This window comes from Musca autumnalis, unplaced genomic scaffold, assembly GCF_047663935.1.
Source record: "Musca autumnalis isolate F117 unplaced genomic scaffold, ASM4766393v1 scaffold_4, whole genome shotgun sequence".
Classification (NCBI taxonomy): domain Eukaryota; kingdom Metazoa; phylum Arthropoda; class Insecta; order Diptera; family Muscidae; genus Musca; species Musca autumnalis.
The window spans coordinates 37,379,213-37,396,294 of record NW_027411977.1 but is presented as its reverse complement, the minus strand read 5'-3'; the positions used below and the strand labels follow the sequence as shown (position 1 = coordinate 37,396,294).

General features: G+C 39.2%; 2 protein-coding genes across 6 annotated transcripts in view; one reads left to right on the top strand and one right to left on the bottom strand.

Annotated features, from left to right (window-relative positions):
• Positions 1–943, bottom strand: part of mkg-p (monkey king protein) — a 56,300-nt gene extending 55,357 nt beyond the window's left edge. Inside the window, exon 1 of the mRNA XM_073986235.1 lies at positions 817–943. Within this exon, the coding sequence (XP_073842336.1) occupies positions 817–846 (30 nt within the window). The 5' untranslated portion in view covers positions 847–943. The remainder of the gene's footprint in view (positions 1–816) is intronic.
• ppl (glycine cleavage system H protein, mitochondrial) lies at positions 854–8,829 on the top strand. 5 transcript variants are annotated; one of them, XR_012412852.1, is made up of 5 exons: positions 854–1,305; positions 1,518–1,793; positions 5,990–7,408; positions 7,462–7,859; positions 7,936–8,829. XR_012412852.1 is itself a non-coding variant. In XM_073986242.1 (3 exons), exons 1-3 carry the CDS (start codon positions 1,191–1,193, stop codon positions 6,085–6,087), a joined length of 489 nt encoding a protein of 162 aa, XP_073842343.1. In that variant the 5' UTR covers positions 854–1,190; the 3' UTR covers positions 6,088–8,829. The 5 variants fall into 5 exon arrangements, 1 of the variants encoding a protein (XP_073842343.1); XR_012412851.1 differs by having other exon boundaries at positions 7,462–7,976; positions 8,051–8,829; XR_012412853.1 differs by having other exon boundaries at positions 5,990–7,859; positions 7,936–7,976; positions 8,051–8,829.
• Positions 8,830–17,082: the final 8,253 nt, after the last annotated feature.

The window sequence follows — 17,082 nt, the reverse complement described above, 5'->3', positions numbered from 1 at the left end:
TGAAGAGTTGTGTACTACATTCCAGGGAATATTTTTCCAAAAGAAAATATTCAGAAAAAATTAACGGTTTTGGAGATACGGTGCGAAATGTATAAAAATTGTGGAATTTTTGCATATATTTTGAAATTTGAGGCAATAAATGTAGTTTTTCGAGTTCATTATTTTTCAAAATATTTTATTCTTTTCCTTATCTACAAATTTGCTTCAGAGGTCAGAAGAACATTCGCATTGGTTTCAGGGATATAGCCCCGAATTTCTTTAAAAACTCAATATTTAACCATGTTTAGGTGGGGCCATAAAACCCGAGCTGGATCTGACACAACAAAACCCAACTAGGGTTTCTTGTCGTTTGGGTTTGTACTTTCAAAAAATCGACAGTTCGAATTGTTTGCACAAGATCACCTTTAAAATGTTGCACAGTGATATTTAACAAAAGTTACAAAAACCGAATAATTTTGACGCATAGAAAACAGGGTTAACAACGTTTTCTTTCTTATTCTCGCTTATAGGGTTGCCATGGATCCATGTTACATGCACTTTTTAATTGCCACAGGACCAACGTTTTTTTAAGTATTTGGTTTTTGGGATATTGGGCGTGGGCTTCTAAAAAACTGCGGTGTTATTATTGGTGAAATTGAAAACCGAATATTTTCGACACTCAGTGTATATCTAAATGCAATGAAATTTGTACTGGATTTATGAAATTCAGTCGAGGATTTATGGCTAGTCTAAATGAGCTATAAGATAAATTACTTTAAGAAAATTATAGTTACTCACATACATATTTCCTCAACTTCATCTTCTTATTCTACATACCCGCAAGCATGTTTGGTGACTCTCTTCCATTATTTTGTTGATGATAACCCCCACAGACGGGCAAGTTCAAATCTTTTGAAAAGTCGTCGATTTATTATTGATAAGAGGAGACAACATCTCAACGTTACAAAATCAAAAAATGTTGGCGCTGAATGTGAATGACAATTGGATGCGTGTGTGCGGATGTTTGTGTGCGTGTTCTTGACAACGACGGAGACGTCGTATTATGGAAGAAGAACATTTGAAAAAACATCGAAGGCAAGTCACATTAGTTTGGATCGTTGAGAGTGACGTTTGTGGACTTCGGGATTTCGGTTTTAATTCAATTCTCAAAAGTTGTTAATTTCTTTTTAATCTTTTTAAAGAGACAAAAAATGGTTTTGATTGTTAAATTTGCCCGTGCCTTGCAACAGTCACAAAAGTTGTTGCATTCAACAAAACATTTACAAAATGTCCGGCTATTCAGTGTTTCCACTTTCTTGAATGCAGGTGAGTTAAGAAAAGGAAAACAGGCGAAGAAGAAAAAAATCAATTCTCTGTTTTATGCAACAAGGGCAATGACGGTGTGCAAATAAAAAATGAAATAGAATGCGCAAAAAACAGCTGATTTCTGTTGTTTTGCTATTTTATCCGCCGGTTATGATGTTACCAGATTGTGTGTAATTTTTAATTGGGTATTTTTTGGTACAATTTTTTTTTAGAACGCCGTTACACCGAAAAACATGAATGGGTTTCTGTTGATGGTCCCTCCGCTTCCGTAGGCATTTCCCAATACGCCCAAGAAGCTTTGGGTGATGTTGTATTTGCCCAATTACCCGATGTTGGCACCGTTTTCAAGCAAGGTGATGAATGTGGCGCCTTGGAAAGTGTGAAAGCTGCCAGCGAAGTCTATTGTCCTGTCAGCGGTGAAGTTACAGAAAAGAATGCCAAAGTTGAGGATACTCCCGGTTTGATTAATACTCACACATATACAGATGGTAAGTAACATTTGTTGGTAAAATATAAAATAAGAATTCGAAATCCTAATTACGAAACCTATCGTTAAATTGTTCTATCCGTCCACGGAATTATATGTGGAGCACTCTGATGTACTGAAAGGGCCAACGAATAGTCTGTTCACGTACTTTATTAACTGGTAAATGTGGCAAAAGTTGTAGTAGTAAAAGACCTTCATATAAATTGTGTGTAAGGGAACGCAAAAGTGGTAAAAATGTTAAAAACTTTTTAGTTCTGGAAAACAGCGAACACACCTGTTCGTTTACTTAATAATTTCTACAAGTCCAGTAATTTCTTGTAATAGACTAGGGTCTTTTGCATTATACTGTACTGATGTCAGCGCAAAGGGTTGGTGAAAATGACATGCCAAAGCATTGGTGTAAATGACATGCTTTTGGAGTCCACGCTCATATAAAATTCATCAATGAAGATGCTAAAAGATGACATGCCAGATCACTTGCACCCATGATTGAATGACATCTTTGGCATAGAACATTTTGCTGAAAAAAACATAGAATTACAATCTCGCCTAGCTGAGATTTACCCTGTAGAAGACGGAATATTTATAGAAGATTTACAAATGAAATGACAATTTTGTTTGCAAAGACCAGATTTGCTACCTTCCATAGGAAGAAGATTAAAATCTATATAGAAAACTCTTACAATGTTCATAGGAGAAAGGATCAAATCGCCTTAATTCAGAAATCTGTCGAATTTCAAGAAGGATTTTTGTATGATCTTTAATCAATATGGCTTAAAACGGTTCGGAAATTGAAATCAATACTACCTGTGGTAGTAGACTCGCGTACATAGGGCTTAATGTCGCCTTTGTTGGCCATCAATGGCCCAAAATCGCACCTATAGGTCAATATTCCCATTTTTGAACTGAAAACTGTTGGTGCTTTTATAGAAATAATTGATATACGCAAATTTGTGACGTATTAGTGACGCAGGTGCAGTTTGTCGTGCGGATGCTTGGTACACTGTATAATATGTACTGAAGCTACTGTCGCAGCATCAGTATAGTTGCTGAGCGATAACTGATCTGGTTTGCCTTGAGGGAGCACACACTCTCCCTCATTTTCCTGTAACGTTGGATCTCTTTAAGTAGATCATATAGACCTCTTGTAACACTCTTCAGTGGGGGACCAATACACCATATGATGATTAAGATGACATCCACCGTAACACCTGAATTCCTTAATTTGCAGTTGTATTCACGGACAACATAAGATTACCACGGACCGAACTTATAGTATGTTTAGACTATGGTGGCAAATCCAGTCGATTTAAGTTGTCATTTTCATACAATATATGTATGTAAAACATGCGTTTTATGCATTGACAAGATTTATTTTTTTTCACTCCAAGTGTTGCCGTGTATCACAGACGTTTGTGGCATGCATGGTCGATTTAAACATACTATCAAATCTAAGCACGAGAATTTGGGTTATTTAATGGTAGGTTATGATGCCTTCTTCACAGTCAATGTGGTAAACAGATTAAGTTGTGGATATTTGCATAATCCTAGAGCAGAATAAAGCTGTAAGATCGAACATATGAATTCCGAGATATCCCTTTTCCTCTGGGTGAGCTTCATGTTCCTGTATTGTAGGACTGCTGTTGTCTATACATATAATTGATTATCCACAGTTTCAAGTAGTTTCCTTGACTTTCTTAGTATGGCGTGGTTAGCGGTAGTCGGTCAAGTGCCACCAACTCTGTTCTGTAGCGCTATATGCTCTGATGTGGATGCGTTGTTGTTGTAACAGTGTTTTTATTATATGTTTGTAAGTTCGTTTCCTGCTTAATCTGTGTGGTTGCTTCGATGGGTAGTAGTTAGTTGAGTAGTTTTGGCAGGGCAGTTGAAAAAGTGCGGGCCTGTGCCGCATACTGAGGGGATGTTTTGCACGGCATCATCGATCCAAACTACTTTGGTTTATCGTGGCAGATGGTTCTGCTCTGTTGCGATATATGGGGGATATCATCCGAGGACACATTCACAAGATAGTTGTTTATGGCATCTGCAGCTGCATCTATATGAATGCTATTTAAACCTGCTTCATAGGCTTCTTGATCTAGGGGGTTCTCTCTTGTACCGTTGGACCTCTCTTTCTAGATCATGAAGATCCCTCCTGACATGCCTGGGCTCTCACGCTAACACCTGAGCAAGTACTGCAAAGAGAGCATACCATTTTGTAGCTGCACTGGAAGAATCTTTGTCCCCTCTTGTAGATGGTACACTGAAGAAAAAGAGGCACCTTCTTGCTGTTGTCAGGGCGGCATTCTGACAAGTTTGAATATTATTCCATTGCGTATAAGATAAACTCGCGGACCAAACAGGTTCCGCATAGGTCACCACAGATCGACCTATCACTTTATATGGTGTCAACAAGTTTTCTTTATCTGCACCCCAAGTGTTGCAGGATAGGTACCTGAGGACCTTGTTCCTGCTTTTCAGTTTGTCTCAGATAGCTGTGGCAAGCGCGGACGACAGGAACATGCTGTAGATGGTCTACGGAAGATATGAGAGGCACATTAGTGCACATTCGCGTTAATGTGGACAACAAACGTTTTTTATCTGCACACCAAGAGCTGCCGGCTAGGGACTGGAGGAACTTGTAAGGGAAGGTACCTGACGCCGGGATCGTACAATCACCCGCATAAGTTACGATCTGAATGCGGTCTGGAGGGGGTACAATACAGGAGAGGTTAAACAGTTTCGGAGATATCACCCCACCTTTTGGGATCTCCCTGTTTCACCCGACGAGCTTGGACTTATTGTTCCTGAATTCCACGTACGACCGGCGTCAACAAATTTAATTGAACGTTTCAAATTTGACCGGAGGATAGTCTACTCAAGGTCCTCAAACAGCGTGTAGTGCTTGACAGTATCAAAGGCTTTTGATAAGTCGAGCGCCACCATCACTGTTCTATTGCACCGCTTGCTCTGTTTGAGTCCTCGATTAATATGTGTGGAGATGGCGTGCAGCGCTGTTGTCGTGCTGTGCTGCTTATGGAACCCATGCGGATGATTAGCCACTGCATAGCTATTTCTGACGCTGGGGGGAGTAAAGCCTCAAGAGTCATTACTCTGAGCGACAAAAGTGAACTCGGTCTGTACGATTCACTTTGGCTTGCATTCTTGCCTGGCTTCAGTAGCGATGTGGGTTGAAAACTTTGGTGAGATACTCGAATCACGGCTCATCCAGTTGTTTCTACATTTCCATTAAGGCGTTCCTGATGGCATTCGCATTGTCTTCAAGTACATTATATACGCATAGTGTACCACAGACCGGCGTATCACATTATATGTGGTCAACAACTAGCAACTTCATAACCTTGTTCTTCTTACTTAGCTTGTCGCAGATAGATGTGGCATACTCGGATGAGCTAAATATGCTGTCGACCTGTACATTCAAGGATCTGCCTATCTCCACTTTATATGTGGTGAAAAGCGTGGCTGTAGATTTGCTAGTTGACATTGTCATACTCCTTTAGTTGAAGAAACTAACAAGGTTACCGTGTAGTCATTAAGTATATTGCATATTTGATCAAGAAGTCAAGAGAAGTAGACATTGACTGCACACGTAGTTTAGGATCCAACGATCCGAACACGGCTGAAGGCTGATGGAATTATTGTCCTCAAGCAGTATAGTGTGACTGACCTGTCGAATGACACGACTTGCTCTGGTTAAGTCATCTGCTAATATGTGTGGTTATGGCGTGATGGGCAGTCGTTGAATCGCCGACGAGACAATTGTTTGATTTTTTAAAGGTGACATAAATGTAACCGTATGTGTATCGAAAAAGTCTTTGAGACTCATTACGTTTCAATGGGTTGGTTAGCTTCCATTGTACATGGGAGCTGCAAAATTGACGATTTCATATGCTAAATTTGCTTATATGCTTTAAAATTCAACGATTTGGTCATTATAATATTTCATCAACTTTGGACCAGGCCTGGTGATGACTAATAAAAATAAGATAATCGTATATCTTAAATTATAAATTTACCAAATTTTACAAAGACAAACTTCTAAATCTGTTTTATGTTCCTAATATATCCCTAACCTAATTGATCTTGCCCTTTAAAACTCTTGAATTTCCTTCCAATATATTACTGTTCACTTTCATTTAAGTTAATATATTTCTATTATTATTTCTTTTATTTCAGGTTGGCTCTTCAAAATCAAACTCTCAAATCCTGGTGAACTAGATAAACTCATGTCGGAGGAACAATACAAGAAATATCTTGAAGAATCAGAACATTAGAGCAACTATTCATCCATCACAGGCTACTTATATGTATATTTATTTCTAATTTGTTACATTGATAAAGCGTGTCATTAAAGTTCAAATCACACAGCCTACACCACGTTGCGTTGTCAAGGGCTAGCTTTTATAATAACTAACTAGTGTTTTTTTTTTTGTTATTGTAATGAAAAAGAGAAAGAAAGTCCCATCATTTTTTCTACATGTATATTTTTAATTATAGAATTATGCCTTTATAATAAATTATATTTGAAAAAAAACACGTTTTTCTTATGTATCCTAACGGATGAAGACACTCAGATTGCTATGAGGCCTATGGTCTTAATTTTGTTTTGTAGATTAGAACTTTGTCGTTGGAAGGTCATATGAGTTTTAGAAACATAGCTTTGAGTAGTAGTCGGGTCTCTACATACATATTAAATTAGATTAGACAAATTTGTTGTATTTTTTTGATAAGGCAATTTTGAATTGTATATACATAAATATATAGCGAGAAAATCGTGAGTCAAAATATTTCAAACGACTTAAATATTTTCTTGAGTAACCAATGTACCGAATGAATTTCAAAGTGCGGCAAGTAAAAGTATTGAATACTATTTGTATCTGTTTACTTGTTAGCACGTCCTGGAAGTAATTTGTCTAGTAACAACAAACAAGTTCTCAATGAAGGAAAGTTGAAAATTTGTAATAATTTTTACTAAATATCGACTAAACCGACAGAATTATTATTGAACGGATGATACCAAATAAACCGATATTTCTGTACAATGATTGTTTTTAGTGTATATTCAAAATAGATATTCCAAAGAATACAAGAAAATCTTTTTGTTGCTCTTCTGAAAAGTTGCAATTTTTAATATCCATTTTTCTTTGGTAAAAGTCCAATGCGAGGTTTGTTCCATAAATTTCTGGCCTAGGCAATACTGCGTGGTGTCAGGTGCCATTTGACATTTCCAACTGAAAGTTGGACATTTCTTAGCATAAACGTACTCAGGACAATTTGACATACGACCATATGTTGTGTTGTTTACATTGACTTAAAGAATAACTTTGCAATAAAGAAATTTACTTGTGAACCTTTTTTAATTCGTATTACGCAAAGCGATCGAAAATAGCGGACCGGATGTAGCGGAGTGTTTTCTTTATTTTGATTTGAATAAATGAGAAAAAAATATCAGAACAAATTGTAAACAAAAGGCATATTTTTCTAAAATGCTAAGCTCAGCGGAACTATTTTTTGATGATAGAGGAGATATACTTAACGTAGCATCTATAAGGCATTTAAGAGGAAATTCGAATCCTTTAGAACTGTATCAGTATTGTGAGTATATGTATTGTTTCCAACATTCATCAAAATAATTGTTTATTTTTTAGGCTTAAATCCTATTTTCGGCTTCCAAAAGACGCTGTTCTTTATATAGCAGAGACATTAGAAATGACTTTAATAAAAGCCGTAGGTCAACAGCCACTCCTTAAAGTGTGTACTGCTTTACCTAGTTGTAGGTAACTTCTAAATTTTTAGCGGCATCAACGAAAAAAAAATTACGCCGTGCGTGAACGGATAAGGCAAGCTCGCCATGTTATATACCGTGAGATAGAAGCATCCTCTGACATTTCTTCCATCAACAAACATTTAATATTGCATGAACACCTGACCGGAAAATGGGTTTATCTCGTTGAAACCCGTGTCGATCGGTGCAAGAAATTTCGAAGAAATACGATCGCGATGCTTCTAAAGACGTCGACAAGATGGATCCAGGTGATTAACCAAGGTACTATTCGTATGAGCTGTAAATTGTAACGTGACCGTTTCATATATGTATTTCTTCATGCATTCACGACCATCAGCCACCACTACACAGTCAGCATAGTGGACAAATTTAACTTCGGTATAATTAACGATAATCACTGCTGCACAATAATTCTCATTCACTTCGTGTTACCACCCGAATGTATATTTCAGTTTTATGCACCGAAGACGTCGATCACTAGCCGAACAAAGTACGAATAGACGTGTGGCTAGTCCGCAGTCTACCATACTAGTTAGCCACGAATCGATCCAGCTCTTAGCAAGCTCCCAGCTCTTAGCAAGCTCCCAGCTCATAGCAAGCTCCCAGCTCTTAGCAAGCCCTCAGCTCTTAGCAAGCTCCCAGCTCATGGCAAGCTCTCAGCGCTTAACACACTCCTAGCTCATAGCAAGCTCTCAGCGCTTAGCACGCTCCCAGCTCTTACCCAGCTCAAGCTCATAGCTAACTCCATGCTCTTAGCCAGTTCCCATTAACCGATCTCTTCCCGACAGCAATCCGAATACCACTAAGCCGAGCCACATACCCAACGAGCCGACAGCAACCAAAATGCCTCAGAGCAGAGCCACATACCCGAATATTACCAACGAGCCGACATTAACCCGAACACTACAGAGCCGAGCCACATACCCGAAGATTGCCAAAGAGCCGACAAGAACCGGAACACTACAGAGCCGAGCCACACACGCGACGATTAACAACGAGCCGACAGCAACCCAAACACCACAGCAGCCTACAACTGCAGAGCCGAATGCTACCTGATTGCCCCGAGCCGACAGTAGTGTGGAGCCGAGCCACAACAGACGATTGCTGAGCCTACAACTACCGCACACACAAACGGACTCAACTAATAGCTCATACCGCATCCATTTTCCTCACATATAAATTATTCGTTTAACAAACACCGAGAGTGTATAATAAAGATTTAAATCGTAAACACTCGTGTTTTACTTAAGGTTTGTGGGTCCTTAGGTCGGCCCTGGCAGCGACTGAGTTCACCTCAGCCCTAGATAAAACCACCCAAGATGCTGCAGAAACGTTCAAAAACCACGTTTTGGAGGTGTCTCAATGGGAGGGGAAACAGTGCTTCAACAAGTGGTTTGACGCATACAAGAGTCATGCTGAAAACTACTTTAGAAAACAAAACGCCCATTTTGAATAAATAATCGTATTTTCATTGTTAGGCCAAAGAGTTATTGGACAACCTTTGTATTCTATACACGATTCTCAAATCATAACTCTGTTCCTTTACGTGCAATAATCTTCAAGTTTTACACTTTTTACTAAGCACTTTTTACTCGAAAAGTGTTCCTTTATTTAATGTAAGCATACAATTTGGATCTACTTTTGCCACTTTTACCATTTTTAAAAGTAAAGGAACAGACCACAAATTAGCCACTTTTTTCAAATACTTTTAGCGAAAAACACTGTTAACTAAAATTTAATTCATTAAATATTTAAACTTGTATAGCATACCTTAGGGCGTTTGTTAATTCGAATTGAAAACAGTGGCTAAAATAGAAAAATGTATAAAATGTTTATTTTTGTGTTAATTGTTAAAAGATAAAAAATGAATTCATATAACTTCGAATCTTTTTTGCACTTGATAAATAAACAAGTAAGAAAATATCAGTCACCTGTTCTGACGGAGATATACCCTCAGTCTTTGACCAAAAATGCAGTGTTCGAAAATAAACACTAAGGTATCGTACCGTACCGTTCTGTACCGTTCCAAGGTGGATAGGTACACTACGATAGTGTACCGCTCCGGAACACAAACACTAAAAAATATTTTAGTGATACTGTACCGGAACACAACGATAATTGTAGTGTACCGCATGCCGGAGCACTAAAAATCGTAGTGCTCCGACTGCGGAGGACTAAAAATCGTAGTGTTCCGACTGCGGAGCACTAAAAATTTTAGTGTTCCGACTGCCGGAGCACTAAAAATCGTAGTGCTCCGACTGCGGAGGACTAAAAATCGTAGTGTTCCGACTGCGGAGCACTAAAAATGTTAGTGTTCCGACTGCCGGATCACTAAAAATCATAGTGCACCACGTGTAGGAACACTAAAAAATAATTAAGGTATTATGTTTCTTAGGAAAATTAAATATTTGGTTAAATTTGATCAAATAAAAATTAAGATAAACTGTTACATCCATGTATGTTTAAATTAATTAAACACATTGCGAAGTTTGGTCAAAATTATGAAAAAAACAATATTTAGTTTTTGTGGAATGAAGCACAAAGATCGTCGTGCCGGAGCACTAAAAATCGTTTTGTACCACGTTTTGAAACTATAAGGTAATGAACCATACATGAATTTATTATGATTTCTGAGGAAATTAAATATTTTATATATATTTTTTAATAAATAAAAATTAAAAGAAAATGTGAAAAGCATCTGATTTGGTTTTTGGACAATGGAGCACTAAAAGTCGTAGTGTTCGTCTGCGGAACATTAAAAATTGTAGTGTTCCGACTGTCGGAGCACTAAAAATCGTAGCGTTCCACGAGCCGAAACGCTAATAATAATGTTAAGATAATCGTCTGTTTATTATGTGTTTATTAAATATTTTGTGTTTTTAGAATAAATAAATATGTATTTATTTATTATTTAATAAATTATTTATTAAATTATTATTTAATAAATAAAAATTAGAAGAAAATGTGTAAAACATCTGATTTGATTTTTAGACAATGGAGCACTAAAAAGTCGTAGTGTTCGACTGTGGAGCACTAAAAATCGTAGTGTTCGGTTGTGGAGCACTAAAAATCGTAGTGTACCACGTGCAATACAATAAGGTAAGGTACCACACATGAGCTTATTATGATTCGTGAGGAAAATTTAATATTTTATGTTTTTTTTAATAAATACAAATTAAGAAATAAAAATTAGTAGGAAATGTGAAAAACATCTGACTGGTTTTTGGACAATGGAGCAGTAAAAATTTTACTGTTGGACGTTTAGATAATCATCTGTTTATTATGATTTGTGAGGTAAATTAAATATTTGATGGCTTGTAACTAATTTAAAACACGGGCATTTTATTTATTAATTTTTATTTTTAATTTTTACTCGTCCCACAACCCATAAAATATTTAATTTTCCCCAGAAATCATATTTAACAGCGTTTCGATTTTTGGAGATCCGGCAGTCGGAACACTACAATTTTTAGTGATCCGGCAGATGGAACACTACGATTTTTAGTGATCCGGCAGTCGGAACACTACGATTTTTATTGTCCCATTGTTTCGATTTTTAGAGATCCGGCAGTCGGAACACTACGATTTTTAGTGCTCCGCAGCCGAACACTACGATTTTTATTGATCCATTGTCCAAAAATTAAATCAGGCGTTTTTCACGTGTTCTATTAAATTTTATTTTTTAATTTGTATTTATTAAAAAAAATTATAAAATTTTTAATTTTCCTCACAAATCATGATAAAATCATGTATCCACAGTCAGAACACTACAATTTGTAGTGCGCCATTGTAGAACAACCGAATCAATGTTTTTCATATATTCTACATAAGTTCCCAAAGTTATTAATTAATATGTATACATACATGGATTTAAGAGGTGTATCTGAGTTTTCATGTCTTAATTTGTACTTATCTCACAATTATAAATATTTAATTTTCCTCGCAAATCATAATAAACTCGTGTGTGGTACATTATCATTACGTTATTTTTTAGTGTTCCGACATGTGGTACACAACGATTTTTTAGTGCTCCGACTGCGGAACACTACGATTTTTAGTGCTCCGACTGCGGAGCACTACGATTTTTAGTGCTCCGACTGCGGAGCACTACGATTTTTAGTGTTCCGACTGCGGAGCACTACGATTTTTAGTGTTCCGACTGCGGTACCCAACGTTTTTAGTGTACCAAAATGTGGTACACTACGTTTATCGTTGTGCTCCGGAACAGTATCACTAAAATAATTTTTAGTGTTTGTGTTCCGGAACACTAACGCTAAAAATATTTTAGTGATACTGTACTCGGAGCGGTACACTATGTTAGTGTACTGTTTATTTTCGAACTCTGCAAAAATGAAGCAAGTGCCATAATTATATAAAATATATTGATTTTGTATCACGAGTTTTTAGTAATCAAATATCTGATTCAGAGATAACTCGAAATATTACATTACTTTGAAGTGAGTTTGGCAAATAATTTTGAGAAAGCCATTATAGTATGTCACGGCAGGGTTTTTGAGCTTTTGAGCCATTATGTCAGGAAGTATATACACTCCCCAAAAAGAAATGATATGGTACCTCTGTAATAGGCATCGTGAAAACAACCTTCTGCACTTTTCCCAAATTTTGTGTGGGAGGTACGCGAAGTAGGGGACCGATATAGCACATATTGCAACCTGTTACATGACTGAATTAAATAATACGATGTCCAAGTTTGAACCAAAAAGAAACTCTTTGCGAAACGATGCGTGAGGAGCTCTTAAACTTCACTTTCTCCGAATTTTGCGTGGGATGTACCCAAAGGAGTGGACCAATAATAATAATTTGAAAAGTTTGGACCTAATAGATTGGCCCCTTAGAGAGTTATCGTTCACACCATTTTACAAACAAAATTGTGAACTTTTGTGGGGGGTGTAACGGAAGGAGTGGACAGATATGACGCATCTTCTTGGTTCTAATCGGTGGATCCGTTTGAGATTTATCGTGCGCACCAGCCAGATAGAACGGACAGGGCTGAATCCACTCCAAATTGTCTGAAACGAATTTCGTTCAAAAAGTCTAGAGTGAGTGGTCCTAGATACATCGCAGTCAAATATCGCAACATGTTATTCATAAATATGGGGGAACGCTTTAGATCCCTGCCTATTCGGAGAACATCCCCCATCTGTTGCAGCTGAAGAGTATCTGCTGACACGACAAACCAGAGTAGTTTTGACTCAATTACGCTCGGGATGGTGCAGGGCAAGAATGATAGGGTATAGGACAAAAATCAATGACACTGTGCAAACAGCTGCCCAGCATGCGGCACAGGTATGCAGGACACACTGCCTGCCAAGCCTACTCAACTTACTCCAGTAGATATGTAGTTAAGTCCATTTATGGCACAATTACCAAGGTAGTGGTATCACACCAGCTGCTTTAATATGAAGTGTCAAATCCCTTTATAAAAATTATTTTTTGTTGTAATTTCCTCCAGAAGCATGCACATTCCCAGGGCCAGATTAATCAGGAAAAAGAGCATACAGACATAACATATATGTATGACTTGGAGGAATATCAAGGTCGCGGCGGTGCAAGAAACCAAGTTCAACAACAACTGTAGCTTACAACATTGCGATGGTTACAACGTGCTAAGGAAGGATCGCACCAGAAATGGAGGTGGGGGATTAGCTTTCCTATTGCCCCAGTCTGTCCAATACAGACCTATCTCGCTTGAGCCTGTCTATAAAGACCCGTACATGGAATGTATGGGGGTAGCAGTCAGGTGTGGAACTGCCGAGATAGAGTTGCTGAACGTATACATCTCGCCGAGAAATAGTCGTATCTCAGATTACGTGCCTAACATTAGCCCGCTTCTGGAAGGTCATAATCGTCTGGTCCTGGGGGACTTTAATGCGCATCATAAGGTACAGCGCTGGCTGAGCAGATTGACAGCACGGTCAATGAGGACGCCCCTACCAGAATTAGAGGAGAGTGCCACAGCTCGCCAGACATAACCATCGTGTCACCTGGTCTGACAAATGACGTTACATGGCCACCCGATTTCATTACCTCTGAACGCCGCACATTCGTCAATCATAAGAAAGCTGATTGGCCGGGGTTCAGAGAGTTCACCAATCACCGCTTCAGAGAACTGCCCAATCCTTCTGGTGTTCAGGCAGCGGAAAGGACGTTCCGAGACATCATCACTGCTGCAGCCGCTCGCCATATCCCTGCTGGTCGAATACCCGAAGTAAGACCACATTTCCCAGCAGAGGCGACTGGATTAGCTTCGCCGAACCAACCCCAATGACCCCAGAGTCAGGGAGCTGACACTGGAAGTTAACAGGCTGGTCGGCAAGCATAAGCGGAACAAGGGGTTAAATCATCTGAAGAGTTGCAACATTGGAGCCGGTATAGGTGCATTGTGGGCAACGGTTAAGTCACTCTCGAACCCTGGAAGAAGTCACGTTTGGCGACGTTACGTTGACTGACCCCAAGAGGTGCGCAAGTTATTTCAATCGACAGTTTGCAGAGCACCCCGAGAGTGACAGGGCGAAGAGAAGAGTATTACCGATCTTTTCCTGTCGAGGAGGAACCACCTCAGTTTACAATAGATGATGTTGCCAATGCCATCAGGAACGCTAAATCATCCAAAGCGTTGGGCCCTGATGGAATCTCCATGGTAATGCTGAAGCAGCTCGATGAGCCGGGAGTGGAGTATCTCACTAAAGTTCTCAACTTGTCGCTATTCACCCTCATTGTGCCCGAAGTCTGGAAATGGGCAGGGTGGTCCCACTACGGGACAGGCAAGGATGCCAGCAAAAGTGATTTCGCATTTGTCGCCCGTAGCAAAGACCCTTGAGGCCTTAGTCCTCACCAGTTTCAGAAATAGCTATTAAGTTGCCGATCATCAGCAGGGATTCCGTAAGCAGCACGACAACTGCTCTGCACGCCATTACCACACATATTTGTCAGGACTCAAACAGAGACGGCCGTGCGATAGAACAGTGATGGTGGCGCTTAAGTTATCAAAAACCTTTGATACTGTCAACCAGACAACCCTCCGGCCAAGCTTGAAACGTTGGATTGTCAATTATATGTGTGGACGCCAGTCGTACGTGGACTTCAGGAACAAGAAGTCCAAACCCCGTAGAGTGAAACAGGGAGTTCCCCAAGGTGGGGCGATATATCCGGACTGTTTAACATCTATCTCTCCAAACGGCATTGAGATAGCAACGTATGCAAACGATTGTACGATCTTGGGGTCAGGTACCTTCTCTGATGGCTTTTGTGAAAGGCTGAACTTCTATTCACCACATGGACGGCGCAGGTGCAAAGAGAGTTGAATGTCAGGGTTGATGGTAGCAGAATTCCGACCACAAACTGCCCCACAATTTTAGGGGTCACATTCGACACTACTTTCACGTCGTGCGCGCACGCCACAGCTATCTGCGATAACTGAAAAGTAGGAACAAGGTCCTCAAGTCCCTAGCCGGCTGCACTTGGCGTGCAGATAAAGAAACTTTGTTGACCACATATAACGCGATAGGTCGGTCTGTGGAAAGCTATGCGGCGCCAGTCTGGTCCCCGATATTATGTGATACGAATTGGAAAAAGATTCAAACTTGCAATAGTGTGCCTCCCCAAATCTCCAGTGGACCCTCTACATGAGGAGGCAAAGATTCTTCCAGTAAAGCAACATAATGATATGCTTTCGTTGCAGTACCTGCTTGGATGTTACCGTGTGAGCCATCCCAATCACCATCTTGTGGGCAGGCCCGACACATTCAGGCAGATCAGGAAGGATATCCATGCTCTAGAGGGAGAGGTCCAACGATACAGGAGAGAACCCTTAGATCAACAAGCATATCAAGCAGGTTTAAATAGTATACAAACGGATGCAGTTGCCAAGGCCTTAAGTAGTTATAGTGTGAATAAAGTACTCGAAATACATCTCCCATCAATTGCAGCTGAGGAACGTCAGCTGCCACGACAAACTAGAGTAGTTTTGGATCAACTACGCCTAAATTCTTATTGGGCGGAAATCGACTGCACCGTGCAAGACATCTGCCCAATATGTGGCATGGGCCCGCACGACACAAAACACCTTTTCAACTGCCCAGCCAAACCTACTCATCTAACTCCAGTGGATCTGTGGTTACATCCCATCGAAGCAGCCACTTTTCTGGAACTGGAGATAGACCCAGTGCCAGATTGAACAGAATAACTAACATACAAACATAATAACAAACACTGTTACAACAACAACCGACATATCAAATTTGCTGTGTTCCAGAACCTGCAAGAAGCTACTATTTTTTACTACGATAACAATTTTTCTTTTATGATATCGAAAAAAAATAGTAAAAATTAGTAGATATTTGCAGGTATGGAACAGACCAATACTGTTTGGATAGAAAATGTAGCTTACAACTCCAAAATATTTCACGAAAACCCTAAAATATAGCTTAAGAAAATACTGAAAAAATGGATTTCACCCCACGGGACCGATGTGGATGGAATTTTAATTGAATGAACCGTTCAAAAGCTAAATATAGTCCAATCAAAATAGACATGCGTATAGGGGGGAAATAGCAAAAGTTCCCACAAAGCTGAATTTTGGTGGAAAGTTAGGGTTTGCCATTAGTAGTAACGTCTTAAAAGTCCGTGCAAACGAAGTTATTCATGTTCAAAGATCATTTTTGGTGGCCTTATTCAGTTTTTTTATTTTTCTTAAAAACGGTAAGACCTATCAGAAAACGACTAAAGTAAAAGTTCTAGGCTTAAGTTGTAGTCTATAAGTATGATCTTTATGACTATTCAATAGGAGTCCCTATTCTAGAGATATCGTGATATAAGTGTCAAATTACACACGTGAAGAAGTATGCCGCATAAGAATAGCAACACCATGTGTTAGGTATATCCATAAGCATTCGAACGATACGCACTTTGCAGTAATCGGTTCAGTAGAACGGGGTCTAGTCCGGTTTTTATTCTCGCTTTCCTGGTCAAATAACAAGCGAACCGGATCCACCACACATGAAAATTGTACATTTCCGTAATCACCGCAATATAATAGTTGGACCATTATCTCAGGAAGTATTGACTTATTCCGGAATAAGATTGTACCGTTTTAAATGAGGCCGCTAGAACAACCTACTGAAAAAAGAATCTAAACGATGCGAGAGGAGCTCTTAAACTTCACTTTTTTCGAATTTTGTTTGTGAGGTACCCAAAGGAGTGGACCATAGCCAATATTCCAAACTGATACATGACTGGATGAAATAATATGATGGTCAAAGTCTGCACCTATCAGAAACTCCCTGTGAGAATTATCTTGCGGATTTGTCATTTTATTTGGTGCCGTCAGGATTTCTTGGAGCTTTTAGGTCAATATCTCAGGAAGTATGGACTTGCGCAAGAAAAAAAATTGTACCGTCGTAAAGCGAGCCGCAAGGACAACCTACCGAAACGATCCGAGCTCCTAAACTTCACTTTTTTCCCA

Bases quoted from the DNA above. Each gene is read 5' to 3' on its own strand.
- ppl (XM_073986242.1), top strand. From the start codon at position 1,191: ATGGTTTTGATTGTTAAATTTGCCCGTGCCTTGCAACAGTCACAAAAG. The intron at 1,306-1,517 runs GTGAGTTAAGAA...ATTTTTTTTTAG, and splicing joins TTCCACTTTCTTGAATGCAG to AACGCCGTTACACCGAAAAA. The intron at 1,794-5,989 runs GTAAGTAACATT...CTTTTATTTCAG, and splicing joins TACTCACACATATACAGATG to GTTGGCTCTTCAAAATCAAA.